The 19885-nt window shown below is 39.2% G+C and overlaps 2 protein-coding genes across 2 annotated transcripts; one reads left to right on the forward strand and one right to left on the reverse strand.

Annotated features, from left to right (window-relative positions):
- Window positions 1-3438: 3438 nt before the first annotated feature.
- On the reverse strand, window positions 3439-12408 carry armc1 (armadillo repeat containing 1). Its single transcript, XM_003443612.5, has 7 exons — window positions 12149-12408; window positions 10965-11170; window positions 10359-10450; window positions 7239-7431; window positions 6609-6725; window positions 6176-6250; window positions 3439-5634 (listed from the first exon to the last, which is right to left on the reverse strand). The coding sequence occupies exons 2-7, from the start codon at window positions 11124-11126 to the stop codon at window positions 5443-5445; spliced, it is 831 nt and encodes a 276-aa protein (XP_003443660.1). The 5' UTR covers window positions 11127-11170; window positions 12149-12408; the 3' UTR covers window positions 3439-5442.
- A 235-nt stretch (window positions 12409-12643) lies between these two features.
- mtfr1 (mitochondrial fission regulator 1) lies at window positions 12644-19617 on the forward strand. Its single transcript, XM_005471844.4, has 8 exons — window positions 12644-12757; window positions 13369-13475; window positions 13635-13733; window positions 14411-14544; window positions 14655-14890; window positions 15112-15355; window positions 17183-17363; window positions 18371-19617. Exons 2-8 carry the CDS (start codon window positions 13440-13442, stop codon window positions 18416-18418), a joined length of 978 nt encoding a protein of 325 aa, XP_005471901.1. The 5' UTR covers window positions 12644-12757; window positions 13369-13439; the 3' UTR covers window positions 18419-19617.
- Window positions 19618-19885: the final 268 nt, after the last annotated feature.

Raw genomic sequence — 19885 nt, forward strand, 5'->3', positions numbered from 1 at the left:
AATAAATAACGGATATTTTCTCATCATGTAAAAATACAGAAATTTCCTGTCTTTTTACAAGACATTAAATTAAAAATAAAGTTATTTTAACATTAAATTGACAGACATACTTTTGTATTTTTTACTGATTTTCTATATTAAATAAAAGAAATTTACACGTGTAAAAGCAATGAAATAACCTAACAATAAGGTCAAACACTGTTCTAATGCAATTAACCAGGCTTAAAAGAAAAGTGCTGTTATTAGTTCGGTTTTATTATTTGATTTTGTGCAAAGAATTTGTACTTTTGCTGGATGATTAATGTAATCACATGATATACCACCCATTTAAAAATGTCAAAATTATGTTGCTAAACTAGTAACTGTGTTTGTAATCACAACTTTTTAATGTTAGTTTTTGACTATAACAGCTGTAAATAGGTTTTTGCGTCTATTGCAACGCACAAACCTATTTACAGTCTATCCCAGCTTAAAAAGTAACTTTTACAGTATAATACTACAAAACGTTCTAGCAGCCATTCTGCTTTATATAGATATAAGCTATATATATATGCTAATATTTCTGTAGTAAAGGTTGAAACATTGCAATGCACTTCAGTTTTATATTTCCATTGCAGTCTTCCATTCTGCATATGGATACACACAAAACATAAAAGCAGCTTATGATGCATTTTGCAAAATGTGCCTGCACATTGCAATCCCACCACTAACATCATATGGTTCTTACATAATAGTTATCCAGTATTATATAACACTGACAGGAGCTATTCCACTTTCAAGACTGTACCCCATTTGGGCAGCTCTTATTTTTAATATGTAACCTAGGAAATGCAGAAAATGTGCTTGTAACACAAACTCTTTAACTGCAGGAAATAATTATTAGTAAAATTTTCTGATAAAGCTGCTCCACAACGCCAGTGTGAGCTATAAGAGTCTATTAATTGTTAACACAGCTTTTGCCAAGGGTTGCCAGGTTGTATTATGTAACTATAATGGCTTAGTTGTAAAGTGAGAAACCAATGTGTTGTATTGCAGTCCTCAATTAAGGTTTATAAACAACATTTAAAGTAATAGATGATGTATTCCACATTAATACATGTAAAGATACTTTATTTAAAAGATGCATCAATACTCTAAAACAAGTAAAAACACCCCCATCAAGCATATTTTTTATATATGTGTTGTCCTCACACTCTAACAAAACTACATCCAGTTTAAACTCACACAGCATTACATTCCTGCAGCGCACAGGGCCTCAGGTCTTAGTGTGATATGTGGACTGTGTAACTTAATACTCTGTGTCTTTACCCAGCTCCCTGAAGAGCGGGTATTATGTGAGCAAATTGGATGCTCAAACAGTCAGTCCGTGACCTTCCCTCATCCTGGATGTTGACCCCCGTATAAAGAGAGACATTACATCTCGTTACACAACAACACGGCTCAGGCGCTTCGCTCCAGATAAAGAAAAATGTCTCAATTAAATCTTCACCGGGGCCCCCTGGCGAAGAGTTATCGCTGCCCCGGTAGCGCTGATCGCTACACTCACACATCCTCAAAAGTTATTTGACATAAATTGCCGGAGTCACATCATTTCCTGCCACACTCTGAGCGGGATTTACAGCTGATCCCATTGACTGGGAGCTGAACCTCCAATAAAATTCCTCAAGAGCCCATGGGGCCATGAGATGCACCTATCTACCCTCCATCAGACCCCTCTTGCCTGCTTGCAGATTAACCATGCAAATACACACAGGTGGGAGGGTGATACCGACAAAACATTTATGCACATTTATGCAACTGGGCTGATATGAGGGAAGGAGTGCACACAAGACAGGCTGATTGGGTTTTATCTGATGGGGGAGATTAGAAAGGATGGAATTGGAAGAAGAAGAGAAAAAAACCTAAAGGAGAGTGAATTATCTAAAGCTTTAATTGGAAAATGAGAGGTGAGTGCCGCCCATGTTCTCTGGAGGATATCAAAGCATATCTCCTTATATTAAAGAGAAAAAAACTAAGAGTGGTAAGGTCATTGTTAGACAAGCATATCAGCTCTTTGAAAAAAAAAGTAAAGCTGAAAATGGCTTATCATTAGCTCTAAGGGCACTGAAGAGAAAGGTGTGCACTTAACTACGAAAAACAACCTTATGGCTGCATTAGTTACGTTAGCCTCGCAGATATTAGACCGAGGTGAATAAAGCGCATTAATGGCTATGGTCTCTTAATGGTCATGGTGATTTTTGTTTAAGTTCAAACCTACCAGATGGAAAGGGAGTTTCAGCATGGGCTTTCAATAATCATCTTAGGTCATCTAATTACAAACAACGTTTTCATCAGGCGATGAGATTTATACTCGGGACCACTCACTTTCTTATTTGTCGTCGTCCCCAGGCTGCTGTCTCTCTCTAGTGGTGATGTGTGAGAAACAGGGACTTGCAGGCCTTTCATAACAAAAGTCTGCACACACCATCCTGTGAACTGCTGTCTGCATAAAATACAAGAGATTCGGTTTTGAAATAGTCTGGGTAACGTGTGCCAAACTGTTACCTCTATTATAATAGTGAGAATGTGTGAGCTTTTAATGTGCTCAGAAAAAAGCCCCAACTCACATTTGTACAAACGTCAGTTTTAATATCCTCATAATGGGGAAGAAACAACAGCTAGTTAAGTAGGCAGCGAAGACAGGAAGGTTGTTTGTTCATAAACACCTTCAAAATCAGCCACCTTAAGTATTTGTTTCTCTTTTTTTTGGCTAATTTTTATCGATGTGTTTTAAATATATTGTTTTGCTTTCTATCCTTCACTACCATACTGTTTGTTTGCCTGTCAAAGATCATACCTGAGTAACAAAGTCAAATAATACTGAATTTACAAGCAGTGTTAATGCTGGTTTTTATCATTTCTTTCATTTTCAGGATATATTCCAGTAAAAAACAAAGCATTGGTATAAATATAGCCTCAGGAGATTCTAAAGTTTTCTGTCAACATTAACATAAAAATGTTATTTTAGGTCACTGTCCATCCAGATGATACAGCAGATAAGTGAAGGCCTTCTCTACAGCTTGGCACAGCATTTCATTGGAGGCTCAGCAGTAGCCACATCAGCAGTAGCAGCAGCAGCAGCAGTGGCTTCAGGGCCTCCAGCTGGGGTTGGCTGCTGCCTCTGCCTGCCTACCAGCACTGAGGCTTTGGGGGGGGTAGAGTGGTGGGCAGGCCACAGGATTGCCCTGGGGCACGTCGCTCATGCACCAGTAAAGAAAACTGAAATTCTCTCTGTGCTAGGAATGCTTACTGCCCTCAGCGATTTCATTTGACAAAGTGAGGTCTGGAGCGCTGGTGTGAGCACTGCACATGGCAAGAAGAGGAGTGCAAATGATAGGTCAACGAAATCTGTTAAAAAATAAATAAATAAATAAATAAATGAAAACGCAGCAGACAAAATTTGATTTGTACCTTTATCATTATTTGCATTAACAGTGTGTGGAATTCTACAATTTTAAGATCTGCATACATTATATTACATCTGCTGACAGTGGATGTCTGTACACATGAAGTTACATGTTTGAGGACTTTGTCAGTGGTTCTCTGTCAACCGTACAGCTGTGGCAACTCTAAAATTAAAAAGAATTTACACTTTGATCAACACATACGGACAATTCTGAACACTGTTCAAGTATTTCTTTGCAGTATGAGCCCAGACTGAAAACATTACAACGAAACTGCACATGGAGGTTTGTGAAAATGGACACGTTAATGATGCGACTTTAATACTGCTCACAAGTCTTGTTTTTTAGCTCACACCTTCTTGTTCAAAAATGTTGATTTTTAGGCTGTTGTTGAACTATATTAAATACATAAGTGATTATTGCTTTTCCAGAGGGTTTATGGTTCATCAGTTGAGGTTATTCAGTTCGAATCCTTGCCGTTCATCTGTTTGCCACCTACGCCCCATCAAAAGAATAAAAGACACGACGCTCGAATACATCAAAATATCAAAACATAGAGTGATTTAGTTGTAAGGGTTAATTTTTCTTTTAAAACTCACTAAGAGGATTAGTGTTAACCGTATGAACCTCATAATCCAACTTAAAATTAAAACCATTATTACTAAAACTCAAAAAAATCCTTCACATGTATCGGATTTTAGGGAATCAGTCGCCATTTACGACACATACATAACCATACCTTTCTTACACTACTGCTCCTATGCCAGCGTTACTAAATCCTCTATATGGATGTGTGTGTGTGTGCGCGTTTTGTTGAGCATGCACCAGCATGATCTTTGCTTTAAGGACACTGCTGGCTAAACTGAAAATTAACCTTATCATCAGGAGCCGCTACAATACTGTAAAAAATGTCAGTGGAAGTACAGGTAACACTGGAAGCATTTGACAAACACACAGCTAATGGGTTTGTCTTCACCATGCTGATACACGGTTCTACTAAAACTACAGAAGACCATAATGTTGATGTGAGGACAGGAAGCTGAAAGCAAAGGCAGCCTAAAGTTGACAGACACTGCAGGGCCCGCGGTTGAACACTCCTTCTTATTAGAAGACCAGAAAAGTCCTGGTTTCAGACACAAACAAAGACATTGAGGGCTTGTTTGTTAATCAGCCAACAGGCAATGCAGTCTAATACATCTGAGTCAATGTGTCCTCTTGCTGGTGTCTATTTACTATTTCTACTGAAGTGACGTCCCTCAGTGGGCAGAAAGCCGGGGGAGGGGGCAGCTGCTGCCAGCAAACAACAAACATTAAACATGCTCGGAGCTCTCAAATAGTTTGAATGAGTGATGAATAAATAATAATTACAGTGAAATGTCCAAAAAGGCACACACAATAATCAAGGAGGTCAGCATCAGGAAAATTGGCACAAAAGTGTAACAACATGCTTTAAAAACAAAAGAAAAATGGAGGAAGAGGCAGAAATTACATTATTAGGAAATTAAAGGATAAAAATAAGAAAAATATGTGTTAATGGGACTATGATTGGAATTAGACATCAGGGGAAAAAAATCATGCATAAAAAAAAAGAGATCACTATTTTCAAGATACACAAAATCGCCTCAAAAAAGTTAAATAAACCTGCCGCAACCCAGTCGACGCCGCGAGACACATTCCCAGAAAGCTATTTGGTTTCATTGAGTCCTCTGGCTATGTCTTTTAGTTACATATGCAGCTAGTATATAGTTGTGCACATACAGCCAGTAGTGGGATGTGTAGCTCGTAATAGATGTACGCAAATTATTGCAGGCTTCACCTGACAGTCCAGCTCTTGCTGCACACATGTGGCTGGACTCTATGTGCTTTGGAGCTGGGAGTCTAGACTAGTGTAGGGCTGTGAGGCAGGCTGGAGCCTGGGAGGAGGCTGAGAGATGCTAAGTCTGCAGCTGGATGGTACCTTTGACAAAATAGGGAACAAAGAGCAGATCACGCGAAGCTGTCACCAGTAGAAAGAGCGTGACAGGAAGTTGGCAGCCGTACTGAGCCAGCCCATGCCGTCAGTGATAGATCCTACACGTGTGACAGCTTTGTCCTGCTCCTGGGAGGGACTCTCGTCCTCAGGCAGGTAGTCTGGGATGTCTGTGTTTTCCTCGACCACCACCGCTGAATCCTCCTGGAATGGCACCATCAGCTGCACACAGTCAGAGGTGGGAATCAAAAGGTGAATAAAGTGCTTTTTTAAGCAAATAAATAAGATTAGGTGGGTTAGCATAAAGCTCAAGTGTTTGGCAACAGAGTCTAAAACCACAGTTTAGGTTAAAATACATCACTGAGACAGGTCTGACCCCTGCTGGCTGCACGATAAACTGCTACTTTCTTGTAATTACTAAAGCAATAATCACTCAAAATACTTATAGGGTAATAGCTTATTTTTTATAGAGTTGGTAAAATTATGCTCTTTGAATGCGGGCCACTGCAGAATGGGGACTATTTGCTGTAAAAGGTGCAACAAGGACTAGTCATGTCTTTGGCAAAAAGCAAACTAGCCTACAGGCTGAGGCAGAGATGTGACTAGCTAATCATGTCAGTGTGAATAAGTCTCAGCCACAGGCAGGGGGATAGACTCCCTGTACACAGATACACACAACATACAGCCAGCACACTGACCTATCAGCTGGGGGCTTCAAGGGGGAAATCAGTTTTATCAGTTTTATATAAAGGAGTTTAATTACCTCTCCTCCATCCTCTGTCTTCACCACCTGCTGAGCCATCAGTACTTTGGTGGAGTTAATGGCCGTTCCCAACGCCTAGGAGAAGAAAATGCATTTCATTTCAAAAACGGTATACAACGTTATGATACTACTGGGTCAGCTATCCTGTGCACTAGTGCATCTGGTACCAGTATCAACATGAAATATTTGCCATCCAACAAATGTGATTACTTATATTTGACTTGTTAAGATACGTTCTGATTTGAAGGAATGACTGCTATTTTATATTTAAAATACCAATTTTAAAAACCACTTCCCAGACTGTTAATAATAAAGCACGAATCATTCCATAAATTAATACACGCTTTCCAAACGAAACTGGTATTAGCCTTAAAGTCCAAATATGTGTCCCTGAACTTAAAAGAGATTTTCTGTGTCCAGACAGACATTTTACCTCAGCTTTAAGGTCAGAGCGGATCCTGACAACGCATCTCTTAACAGCCATCTGGAAGGTAAAACTAATGACTCCTCGAATCTTCAGCAAGGCCTCCTCACACAGGCTCCTTCGAGTCTGAAAGCAGGAAGTGACGCAGTGACCATTAGGAACAGAAGAAATTCTGTCTTAGATATACATTTATAAGCTTGGAAATGTGATTTTGTTCAATTTTAACTAAAAATTTTAATTATAAAGCAATAAACTGCTATTTAAAACTCACTTTTGGGAAACAAATTATAGATTTTTAGTTTCTAGCTTCAACAGCGTTGTGTGTTTCTGCTAAGGGGATAGAGAAGCAGCCCATCAGAGGCCGTCTGTCTGCTGTAATGTAATCTGGCTAGGTGTAAGCTTCCTGGGGAGCAGCATTCGGGTTCAGCCTCAATGTCCTGCTGTTCAGAGGCTGACATTTACAACCTGACCCCTCTGCCCTCTTATCATGTGCCAGATAGACACCCTTATGATGTTTGGCAAACACTGTGATTATGACAGCAGCAAACACGAGACTCTTGTGCACTGTGGACATTTGGTATGTGTCTGGACCTGACAGAAGCCTGACGATACGCTGTGTTAAGACTTCAATGGACTTACAGAATCGTCCAGTCCATCGATGTGCAGCACGACAGTTTTGGCCCTCTTGTTGTTGGAGCCCAGGAAGAAATGGGCTTTGCGCCGGCAGGAGGCAGCAGCTGCCTCGGCCTTCTCAGCCTCTTCTTTACCAGCTGACTGCAAAATCTCATAGATCTCTGAGGCCAGCAGTTTGGTCTCCCCAGGTGAGGTGCTCCTTCGGTGACAAAAGGTACATGTACAGATGAGTTACTAGCCCGCCTGTGAAGTTTTTGTCAAAAAATTCCCAAGTGCATTTTTAATAGTGCAAAGGGATTTCCAACATACAGTTTTGAACTATATTAATTTTAGAAAGCATAAATTATTTCTATTTGCACACAATGAAAAAAAATACTATTTTTTAAATTACCAGGGTCATCATTATTACCTACCTAAAAAGCTGAGCTTTGTTTTAGCCATAGCACTCAAGACTCAAAGCTTATAAAATCAAGGTAAATGTAGCCAGTTCAGAATTGAGAAAAGAATTGTTGACGCTCAAAAAGCAGGGGATAGACACGTTGAGTGAGAAGTGTCTAACAACCCCAGAACAACTGTCAAGACATTAGTAAATGACTTCGCCAAGTTAGGAATTTTAGTCTGAAAGGAGACAATCACTAGAAACCTGCACAGCAATGGACTGCGAGGTTGTAGACCAACAAAAACGTCAATACTGCAAAATAGAGACCAGGCTTACTAAGGATAACCAGGAGAAAGATTATATATATATGTTGGAAGCACATACGTTAGTCAGAAGAGAGGAAATTGAAGCTCTTGGCTAAAGAGATCCTGCTCATGTTTGAAGAAGGGAGAAGCATACAACCCAAAGAACACCATCCCCACAGTGAAACACTGTGGTAGAAGTATGCTGTGGGGATGCTTCATTGTGACTGGAGCTGTGAATCTCATCAAGATGGAAGGAATTATGAGGAAAGAAGGATATGTGAAGGTTTTAAAAGAAAACTCAAGCAGTCAGCAGCAAAACTGGCTCAGTGCCGTCGCTTCCGACACAAAAGAACCCAAAGCATACGTCGCCCCTGGTAAAGAACCCCCCTCCGGAAGACTGAATGTTGTTGACTGGCCTGCAAACAGTTTTGACTTGAATTCCACTGAAAATCTGTGGAGTAAACTAAAGACCAAAGTCAGTGCAAGGAGACCATCAAAGAACCGTGAAATGCTGTTGATGTCCAAGCAAGTGGTCAGCGTCACCCTACAGAGCAGAGCTGAAACTACCTGATAAGTCTCTGGATGTCTTTTTAAGTACATCTGTACTGAAAATAAAGGTGCAAAAGATGAAGTAATTCTAATGCAAAGAATAAATCAGCTAATTTACGCTTGTGAAAATGGCAATTAATGTAAATGAAAGTAGAAACGGTATTGCCAAAACCTGCATGCCTCTGTAGGAAGTGTGAACTGACTCATAAAACTGAAATTAATTAGAGCTGCAACAGACAGAAATCTAGAGAATTAAACATTTTAAAATAAGTAGCCCCTTGCAGGTATCCAAATTCGGTATGAAACCTCTAACAAGCAAAGCATACACGGTGGGTTTCATGCATTGCTTAATAACCATCACATCAAGATCTATGTGTGGCTGAAGTCTTTCATTACATGTTTGATGTTTTTAATAGTCTTAAGTCCTCTTATAACAGTCAGATAGAAATATGCTGAAGTCAGTAGTTATTATTGTTTTTTTTGGTTCGTTTGGTTTTTTTTGGTAATGCCAAAACTATGTTACGCAGGTTTAATTCTAAGCTTTGTAAGCTCCCCATTGTTCTGATTCTGGAGAGTAACAGGCACCCACATTCACAGGAAGCCTTTAAAGGTAACTCATCTTTACATCACTCTATTCCAAAATTGTTTGTGCAGCTATTTAGTGCAACTAAGACAATGTTGCCATTAAAGACACGACAACTGAAACACAAGTTAATTATGCCTATTCTGCACTGCCGTCAGATTTACTACTGTCCCTTTTGCAAAAATCTCACAGCAAAGCACAATATTTCACAGGGCAGCAGCTTTTCTCGAGAAATTCATGTGAGGTCAGGAGCCATTGTTGTGCCAGAATTGATATTTTATGAGGGATCCTGGGTTACTCCTGCAGGCTATACTGCTTCATGTGTCACCAAGTCATCACTCCTTCCATATTAACCACATATGACATTAGCTGTCTGGCACTGCCACCCTCTGGGAGCCTGACGGTCCACAGAGCTGTGCCACACATTCCTAACGCAGCTCTGCAGAAGCCTTCCAGCAAACAAAACACTCTTATGAGTTAATTCATTAAATATACTTAGTACTTAATAATAATCACTGAAGAAGACGAGGCTACCTGAGAGCTTAATGACTTAAGGGTTTAAAAATCACATTCACACCCATTTTGTGCAACAATGCTAGACACTTCCCTTTAGCCATGTGTTCCCACTCTGTCCAGCTACGATCGACCTCCACTCAAAGTCAGCATGACTGGGCTGTAAGCTCAGAAACTTGCTGCTGTTCCTGCAGGGCTACTTTTCATGCCAACACCGACGAGCTGGAGTGACTGGCTTACTTTACGGTTAGCTTGAGCTATTGCCACAGGTGTTTCTAGACACTCAATCAGATAAAAGCAGTTGTCTCCCTTAAAAATGACATGTGCATGATCATCTTTTTAAAAACAGATCTCATTATATGCAATGTTCTTCTAAAGCTTTTAAAGGACAGTCAACACAAAAAATATAAAATTACCGTGTCTGCAAGATATTCTACTTACTGCACAACAAAACAAGGGCTAAAACAAGGGCTAACGCCTACATCAATTAGCACATGCACAAAGAGAACTTTCAGAGACGCCAAAATGGATTTAAATCTATGGCGTGCAAAACTGCCTTTTAAGCCTTTGTCACTCTTTTCTAGTTCAACTTTCACCACACATTCATCCTGACATGGCAAACAGAAGGACATCAGCCTGCCTGGAAAATTCTGCAGCGTGGCAAACACTGTCCATGCAAAACAATTTAAAAAAAACAAAAACAAAACATGTTAAAGGTTTCATGTAAAGAAAATGCACTGTGAGCATGTGTGTCCGTGCTCTGTGTGTTTGTGTGTGTGATAGGAACATGGACTTGCTTCTGCATGACATTCTGCAAACTCAGCATCATGCCCAGTTCGCCCTTCATCTTCTCTCTGTTGGCTCGACATTCTGCCAGGTAGCGCACGGCCTGCAAGGACAAGGGCAGCTGTTATCTATCTGGCCATAAAAGCTGAAAGACGCTTTGTGATATTAAAAGAAAGAAAAAGAAAAAAAGGCACAACTTTAAAAAGGGCATGCATGTGCAAACATTAAATGTTACATAACTGATATAAATACAAATGTACTGCCTTTGTGTTTACCAGGTAACCGAACAAAGTAGTTATATAAAGCCACTTCAAATGTGTGCACACAATGTGAACGAATGGCTATAGAGGAAGTCGGGAAGGATGGCTATGTAAAGCATAGTGTTTACACCACATCAAACAGCAGATGTCCCTATTGTGCAGTGTTTCCAAATATGGACCTTTTTTCTTTTTTTGTTTGAAATTGCGCCATGTGCAAGCTTGTGACTGAATGTTACACAGAGGTGGAAAACATGCCCTTTAAACTGTCACTGAAACCTGTTCTGACACTGCAGGACAGCAGGGGAGGTTTTCCCTTACAAACCAAGTGTTTTGTGTTTTATGTGACCACATACTTACCAATAGTGCAGAGTAGACAACCTGTGGATTTGGATGGTCCAAAAAGAGGATAAGACCTGGCAAACAGCCTTGGTCTTCTACTATGGCTCTTCGGTTCAGGGGGTCTGCGGCAAGATCCCGCAGCTGGTTCACCACAGTCAGTGCATCCATCTCTGCACTCATGGTGCTTCTTGTCTCGATGCCACACACATTAAAACAGTCTCTTCCTAAAATAAAACGATAGAATATTTTAGCAAGCTTATGTTGAACAAGTCAGAGCAGCAGCTCATTTTAGTTTTTAAAAGACCTTTTCTTTATGAAATCTAATTTTCACATCTTTTACAATTTGGTAACAAGCTCAAAGATATTCGGTTTGGGATCCTTTAAAGCCAAGCTCAAAGCAGTGAATGTTGTTGACAGTGTAGCCTTGCACTAGACTAACTCTCTGAATAAGATCTAGCTCATGAACTAGGGAGGAACCTTAGATCATGTGATTCTTCTGTTGTTCCACAAAGAACAACAAAAAACATTTGGTGATGCTCTTTCCAGCCTTACAGCTAAAAACATCTATATTACACAGGTAAACGAACAATCTATTAATTTGGACCTATAATATAATTTTGTATATGTAATCACTTTAATTTTTATTAGCTTTATTGAATGTATTCATTTTGCTAGTCATATTTCGTTGATCTCTTAGTACACTTTTTTGTTTTAAGTGTATAAAAGTCTATACAGCTTTATCTTCTAACATCCAAGTCACTTGTAAATATTTATAACTTGATGTCTTTAGAAAACAAAGTCGGGTTGATTGTAAATCTTACAACGCTTAAACTAACTTGCTGAAAACCAATGTTAATGGTACAATTTCTAATAATGTTAAGCGTTGGCGGCAAGTTCTAACTACTAAACACTATATCAGCAATAACATGTGTAATACGGTACAGTGCAATCTGACTGAGAAGTGGATTTTAACTACACAGCTAGACATGTATGATAGTTGTCATACTATCTGAAGATCGAATAGTTTAGCGTTGTATGAGGCACTTGAACCAGTACTTTAATTTGCGTTAACCCAAATAAAGATGCTCCTTTCAGTGAAGACACTTTCTACGACCCCTAACCTCACCTCAAATCACGCCCTGTGAGACGGTCCGGGCTATGCTAGCTAGGCTAGCAGGCATTACTTGACAATTGGAGCATACCTTCCTGTCAGTTTTCGTGGAAACCAAGAGACAATTCCCCGTGACTTCGGCTACGACGGATTCAAAGCCTGCGCAACAACAAAAAACCTACGTTACAAACAGCTAACCCCAAAACAAGAGAAACGAAATTATTTCACCAACGCCAGGCCTGCGCCTCTATCTCCCCTTTGCCTGTTTAGCTAGCAGCTGTGCACTGTGTTTGTGTTTTGTGGCGAGCCAATGGGGTACAGCTGTTTCTTCATAAAGGACATCCCATTTTTCCACCAGGATCCCAACAGTTTAACTGTGACATAGCTCCGCCGGGAAATGTAGGGAACTATAACGAACGTCCACATATTTGCTAGCATGTGGTTGGATGGTCTGGTAGAATTGACTGTCGTGTTAGCAAATCACGAGACAGATATGTTTTAGAGTTCAATGCTAATTGGTGACTTTCTTTGCCAATCAATTATAATAACCAATCGTGAGATTAATCTACGTAATCGCTTTTTTCAATTGGCTCAAAACGCATTCCATAGGTCCTACTATGTTAGCCACTATCCGCTGTACATGTCCGTCGTGTTGACAAGGTGGAAAAATTGAGAAAGTTATTCTACAAGCGCAAGTCCGGTAAGTTGAAATTTAAGTAAGGCACATACTGATCTTTGGATGTGAATACAATATAAAAACGTGTGGTGATAATTGTCTCGGGTACGTTATAAATTATTATAAATGTGTGTTTCTAGGTCAAATCCTTATAAAATTCATCGGATTGTATTAGCTAGCCAGCTGCTATCATTAGCCGGTTAGCATAAATGCCCGCTAAAGTTGAGACTCACTCATTTAGCTTAATCATACACTCTATAAATACATTGGTCTGTGTTAGGCTGAAAGCGCTCGTTCCCACGCTTATCCTGTTTCGGTAATAAGAGAAGGAAAATTTGTGGCTTATTAATGTTATGTAGAAAGACAAACATATAAATATTCATATCAGTGGGGATTTACAATGTAAGAGCAGCCAAATTACAAAAAGAAAAACCACATTGTGCATTTTAGGAAAAAAATGATCGTTTCTAATTTTTGACATAGCAGAGATTTATTTATTTTTTTTGTTCCAGAGCATCTTAACACTGTTATACTGTAGCTCCACAAAGTTCTTCCAGTGCTGTTGTTGGTTTAAAGTGTTGTGTTTGATGGTGGTTGAAACTGACTTTCTCACTCTTGTTTTGTGTTTCTTGTAGATGACTGGTTGGTGATGATGATGTTGATGTTGGCACGTGTGCCAGTGTGCCCTTGAAACGCACCGACAAGAATGAGCAAAGAGTATGCAAGGATGGAAATGGACCTGGTAAGTGATAAATTAGATTAAACACAGATATTTGTTGTTAGTCAGGTGATGGTTCCACATTGACTGAGCTGTATTTAGTTGAATAATAACTTGGCTGTACCCAGTTAAGTTATTATTCAATTGCTTTGAATTGAATTATTATTGCTTTTTCTGTTTCAGGCTTTTGGATCAGTGAAGCCTTATGGGTCCTCGAGAAGTATTGTGAGGAGAATTGGTACAAGTCTCCCGATTAAACCCTGTCCCAGGGTACATTTTCAGGTGAGGCCAAGTTACTCTCATTAGAGATTTTTTTTAGTTTTGTATTATTTAAGGCAAATTAGAATAGAAAGTTTTTTTTCTTTTTCATTTTCTTTTAAGACAATGACATGTTGTCTCTCTTATGAGTCATTCCTTTCTCTTCATCTGTTTTCCCGCACGTCTCTCCTACCTGCTGGAGTCACTGCCATGTGACAAAATCACATGCCCTCTTCAACTTTTGTTTACCTCTGCTCGTCTGACTGTTTTCATTTTATAACTATAAACAGAGTGGATGAAGGGATATTTGATTACCGCCCAAACACTGACGTTAACCTTTAAGAATTTGATTACCATTTTAAAAATGTTAAAAACTGTCTCGCTGTTCTTCACTTTCCTTCAACTCTGTGCTTTTCTCTTCTTTTCTTCTGTCTCCAGCTACCCTCCGTAGCTATGAGGAAGGCAGTATGTCTGCTGTAGGTCAGTTGGTTCAGCAACCTTCAACAACCTTGAGCTGACTAAGTCCTACTGAGCTGTCTGAACCTTTGATCAACAATGTGTAGATGCTCTTCCTCTAAACTAACCTTATTTTTACTGAATGATTTTCTAACATTAGTTGTTGTAGTGTGTGCCTGGTGTGCTATCATCTAGCTTTTTTTCCCCCCTCTAAGCATTTTTTTTTAATCTTCCTCCTCTGATAGCTTTATCCATACCATGATGAAGCTGGTGTCTTGATTGGCAGCAGGAGGCAGAACTGCCTGGTGGCCACTCTGGCTGATGTCGCATGGATTGACAGAGATGAGGATGATGAAGACGACTACTTTAGCAGGCCGAGGTAAGACTATAGTCTGTGGAAAGACATCTCTGAATCAGGCTTAAGACTGAAGCGCTTGTAAAGAGTTAGTAGAAGAAGTCAGTTTTATTTAAAATCTGCAATGGAAACAGGTTGGGGATCCCACCAGGACTCATGTTTCGAGCCCAGCGGCCCCACCCTCACAGAAGTCTCCTAAACCGCCAGAACTCTCTACCCAGTATGCATCATGGAGCTTTGGATTCACAGGCGTCAGCTGCTGCCAACGACGAAGCCATTCAGAAGATCAGTGCGCTGGAGACTGAGCTTGCGAAACTCAGAGCTCAAATTGCACAAATTGTTCTGGCTCAAGAAAAGAGTGCACAGCCAGGTACTGCTTAACAATTCTCTTAGAATTTTTTGTTTAAATTGTATTTTTATTTTTTGCAACATCCTAAATGACTGTATAGTCTCTTATTTTTCTCTTCATATTTAACTGTAATAATGGAATTTTCCCTCTAGATGGCAGCAGAGTTTAATGTCACATGGCGTATACTCTATTTTCTTTCTTTTTTCCCCCTTTCTTTTGTGTTACATTTGCTGCTACCACAGGGGCACCTCCTCCCCCTCTACCCTGTGGCAACCTGCCACCTCCCCCACCACCTCCACCACCTCCCCCTCTTCCACCCCCACCCGCAAGTCTGCAGCGGACATTTTCGGCCATTGAACTAATAAAAGAGCGTAGAGGGAAGAAGACATGCGGCCAGACAGTTTTGGAGTCAAGACCTGCCGAAATCCCCAACATGCTCGACGTCCTAAAGGACATGAACAAAGTCAAGCTGCGATCAGTGAAAAGGTATGCCTCTGCTTAAGACATGAATGAGATACATTTGGAAGTGATGAAAAGTGGCCAGTGAAGTGTTTCTGAGGTATTTGAAGTCTCATAAGTGAATCCAAGTGTTAAGGGCCTTTCACACTGGACACACAAAATCCAGGCGTATATTTTCTGCATTATAAATATTGCTCAGATTCACCTTTTGTTAATGCAGCAGTTCACACCGGCTTCATAATTTCACTGATCAAATTTGCGGCATTTATTTTTTTTCGAACTAAGCTTGAATTTTTTTTTTTTTCCCAATGTTTTGGATCTGACCAATCAGAATGCTGCATTTGGCAACAAGTGCACTCATAGCTCAGATTGTGCACCGGTACTGAATATACAATGATATGGAAGTAATAAAACATAATACTATTTTTACCTCAGACACACAGCTGAACACTACTCCGGCTCACTTGGCTCTCTGAAAAGATTTCTCTACCTCCTCATATGTGGTTAACTCTGCTAACAAGAGTTCAAACTGCCCCACTGACATCCTAAAATATGTACGAGAGCTGCCGTGATACAGCCTCAACTCCTGCATCAAACCATAATATTCTCCCTGCTGCTGCCTTCTCATTACAATTGGATGAACCCAGAATCTCAGCTTCTCTCATTTAGAAAACTTTTTTTTTTTTGACATTAAAAAAATGGTGTGTGTGTGTGTGTGTGTGTGTATATAGGTTACACGTGATATATAGGTTACATATGAAGCTCGGATCCGTAAAATTCGGAATTTCCTGTCATTTTTATGCATTGCGTTCAGTGTGTAACGGCCTTTAGAGTGTGACACAAAGGCATTCATCTGAATCTGACACCTCCTTGCTAAGTATAAGCTAATTCAGGATGAATCTCCATTAAGTCATTGACTTCATGCGTTACTCCAAAGAATTCAACTTCATATTATAAGACAGTGTCTTCTTCTGTTTTATTAAGGCGCTGCTACTCAAGATGTTTGTATCGCGCTACATTCCTGTGTAGTGCCAGAGCTACTACATGCCCATATTACAGTATTGTGTGCTTTGGTCAGGCTGTTGGCAAACTGATATGTGTAATCACATTGAGAAAAGTTAAAAAAGAAAAAAAAAATAGGGGTGGTAGATGTTGTTTGCCAAAAAATGGGTCATTTTTGCCTGTTGCTAGGTGGTTGCTAGGCATGTATAATTCACTTTTCGTCGATAAAAGTGAGAGGCTATTGTAGTGAAATTAAAACAATAGGATGCTTTCCTCAGCTCAGGTGTTTTTAGGTGCATAAAGGCTAAAAACACGTCACTGTTGCTAGGCGGTTTCCAGGCATCATAATACAGCACGCATAATTCAACTAATTCAATCAAATTAGATGATGTTGTCATGATAATAATGCAAGGTGTTGTAGGGCCGTAAACGTTAAGATCCTCTTAGCATGTTGCTAGGCAACGTGATGACGTTATCATTGTACGATAGTGATAGTAGCACCCATGTATATTTTCCCTATCTCATCCTAGATCAGTGGACTTATCTTGATGAGGTTTTGCATAAACATTGCCTAGAGCACCTGTGTGACGTACAGAAATATTTTATACAAATCCCACAGTCGTACATATTTGTGCATTTGAGAGTTCAGTTGAGCACCGAACGGAATGTCATAGCTTAGAACAGAATGGAATGTCAGATAAGAATGGCACAATAAAATGTATGATGGTGTAGCTGTGTGCCAAGTTTGCTTGTTGATCATTTTGGAGGAGTTCACAGAGAAGGAATCAAACACTCAGTGATGTGTGTTACAGTAACATTGGTAAATGTCCCATCACCTGTGTGTGTTTACAGTCGTCTGGTAGAAGATGATGCCAAAACGAAGTCCAAGGAGCCGGCAGATGCTGCAGCTCTCATCGCCGAAGCCTTGAAGCGCAAGTTTGCTCATCGTCATCGAAACGACAGTGAACGAGATGACATGGAAGAATTCAGACTTCCTGTCATAGAAGCGAAGCCTCAAAAAGAAACCATTCTGGTGAGAAATGTTGCTGTATTGTAAGGAGGTTTATATTAATTTAAAAAAAAAAACAAAAAAACCAACAACTTTTATTATCCAGAAGAAGTGAACTCAACACTCCAGATGGTCTGTTACTCAGAACTATGCATGAAGTTGTTCTTCAGAACAGTTTGTAAAAGGCCTGCCTTGTCAGAAAATATTTGGCAGGTGTTTGGATGAACCATCTATCACAGGCTGACGTCAGTAAATCAAATCCGTAAATTACAAAACAGAGAGTGGTGAGGAGAAAACAAATCTCAGAACGCTGTGGCGTTCTCATAGTTTTGTATTTTGGAATTAGCTTTTAACTTTTTGTTTTTAAACGAGTTCAGTTGTGTCCACAGTGGGTTTGCTTGTTTCAGTTTAGTTTTTGTTATTTTCACTGTTAGTCTTTTGAAATGTTACTGTATTTGGCACATATGTTTTCCAAGCTGACAAAATCACATCATCATTTTTTATGTTTTTATTTGTTTAGAATTTTTCTCATTTTTATTTTAGTAAATTGCAATGTTTTTATTTTTTATATTCAGTTTTAGTCTTTAGTTTACTTTCAGTTAACTATGATAATCTTAAACAGCCCGTGTAGTTAGCATGTTGGAAAACTACTCCTGCTGTCTTTATAAGTAAAATGTATGAATGGAAAAAATGTTTCATCACACCTCAAACACTCTTTAACCATACTTACCTGGAGTTTCTCTAAAGGATGCTGATTGGTCAACACTAATTGGTTCAGCTACAAGTGAGCAGTTTGAAGCAGAACCACAAGCTGATTTTTATAAAAGGGCAAAAAAAATCTTCTTAGCGGTTTACAAAAGAGATGAGTAAAATATTTAAAACTCAGTGTTTGTAGATGTTAATTCAGATGGCACAGATATCATTTTTAAGCAGCATTTCAGGATCTTAATTCATTCTTTAGTTGTGCAGTTATCCAAGTGCTTTGCAGATTTCTCATGCACTTAATTCTGCTGTGTTCTGTTTTTCCACAGTTTGGGCAGCACATGTTGAAAGCAACTGGAAAAAGAAAGTTGGTCTGAACGGACAATGTAAGCTTAAGGTCCAGATGTTCTGTGGATACATTGAAATTCCTTTTAATCTAATCTGTTTCTTTGGAAGGACAAGGGATTTTTGCCCAAATAAGACCAAGTCTCACCAGTCATCCTGACTGATTTTGCACTTTCCTAACTTATATTAACCTCTTTCTTTTAAAGACGTTTTATTGTAATTTTTTTTGTTGTCATTGAACTGAAGGTCTTAATTTCTGTGTTCAGTCTCGAGTGAAAGTTAATTTTATTATTGAAACTTTGGGTTTTGTTAAACCTGTGTGCAGCAGGGCTGATCAGCTTCCTATTTTTTAAGACTGCATAAAAGTTGAAGAGTTCATAGGAAAGGAAGATTTTCTGGAATGTGAACTTTGTTGTCTGACGTTTAGACTACTTTATGATTAGGATCTGTTTATGTTTTGGTTTAAGTGAATAATTTAGTTTTTAACACTTAATTATGGCTTAGATTCGTCTCACTGTAATTTAATGTGTTATCAGTCAGGTTTCAGTGACGCTGGATAATATTTCATCTTCTTCCTGAGTTGCCAGTTTTGCCTTAAGCTGGTTCACAGTTATGCATATGTTTTTCTGTCCGAGTCGCCTTTAAGAAGAAGTTGTTTCATTGAAGCCCTTCAGGATTTCACCTTTCGATACCAAATTTTGCATTTCATGTCCCTTTTTTTTTGTCTTTTTGAAATTAATTTAATATCTAATATTGAGAAACTGTAACTGCTGCAGGATACTTAACGGTACTGGGACACATGCAGCGTTTTGTTTCTACCTCTGCTGAGAAACACTCTCCTAGATTCAAAGTTCAGCAACAACACTAAAGAAACACTACGCTGTCATGATACTGTGAAGCTCTGTATTGACAGCATGTTTTAACAAACGTACCCAAAGTCATTAGTATTGCATAAATCCTGCTTTCGTGTAGAGGTTCATCACATTTCCAAGTCTGGATTGTATTCAGAGGCATTTGAGGTTTTTAGGAAGTGTTTTGTTTAATTAAGGAATGCACATTGTTACTATTTGTGATTATTATGTATGCCATGTAATTGCTGCTGAACATCAGCTGGATTATTTTTCATGTGGGGAAAGTGAAGTGGATACATCAGTAGTAATTGTTTTTGTTGAAGCTGTCTTACATAAAAATTAATTTATCAAACTAATAAATAAAGGTTTGTCTGTCCTGACCTGTTTTGTTGTATTTTTTTGTAGAAATTAGATGATGATTTGGTAATTTTGAAAATCCATCATTGTGTGATTTCAGATTAAACAAGAGACTTAAAAAACAAAACAAACAGTCAACCTGAAAACTGACTGAACATTTTATAAACCTATTATTGTTCAGCTGCTTAACACAAATATCTAATCAGCCAATCACATGGAAGAAACTACAAAATCCCATTTACTCCCTCTAAAACTTGCATCTCTGCATGCAGTGTACCCTTACAGTTCCCT

The sequence above is a fragment of the Oreochromis niloticus genome, linkage group LG9, assembly GCF_001858045.2.
Source record: "Oreochromis niloticus isolate F11D_XX linkage group LG9, O_niloticus_UMD_NMBU, whole genome shotgun sequence".
Taxonomy (NCBI): Eukaryota; Metazoa; Chordata; class Actinopteri; order Cichliformes; family Cichlidae; genus Oreochromis; species Oreochromis niloticus.

What these genes read in the sequence shown, in the direction of transcription:
- armc1 (XM_003443612.5), bottom strand. Translation starts at nt 11,126, where the DNA reads ATGAGTGCAGAGATGGATGCACTGACTGTGGTGAACCAGCTGCGGGAT. An exon ending in TTGTCTACTCTGCACTATTG is followed by an intron (nt 10,451 to 10,964) that starts GTAAGTATGTGG and finishes TTGTCCTTGCAG; the next exon opens with GCCGTGCGCTACCTGGCAGA. An exon ending in AGACAGAGGATGGAGGAGAG is followed by an intron (nt 5,635 to 6,175) that starts GTAATTAAACTC and finishes GACTGTGTGCAG; the next exon opens with CTGATGGTGCCATTCCAGGA.
- mtfr1 (XM_005471844.4), top strand. Translation starts at nt 13,440, where the DNA reads ATGAGCAAAGAGTATGCAAGGATGGAAATGGACCTG. An exon ending in GACTACTTTAGCAGGCCGAG is followed by an intron (nt 14,545 to 14,654) that starts GTAAGACTATAG and finishes CAATGGAAACAG; the next exon opens with GTTGGGGATCCCACCAGGAC. An exon ending in AAGCTGCGATCAGTGAAAAG is followed by an intron (nt 15,356 to 17,182) that starts GTATGCCTCTGC and finishes GTGTGTTTACAG; the next exon opens with TCGTCTGGTAGAAGATGATG.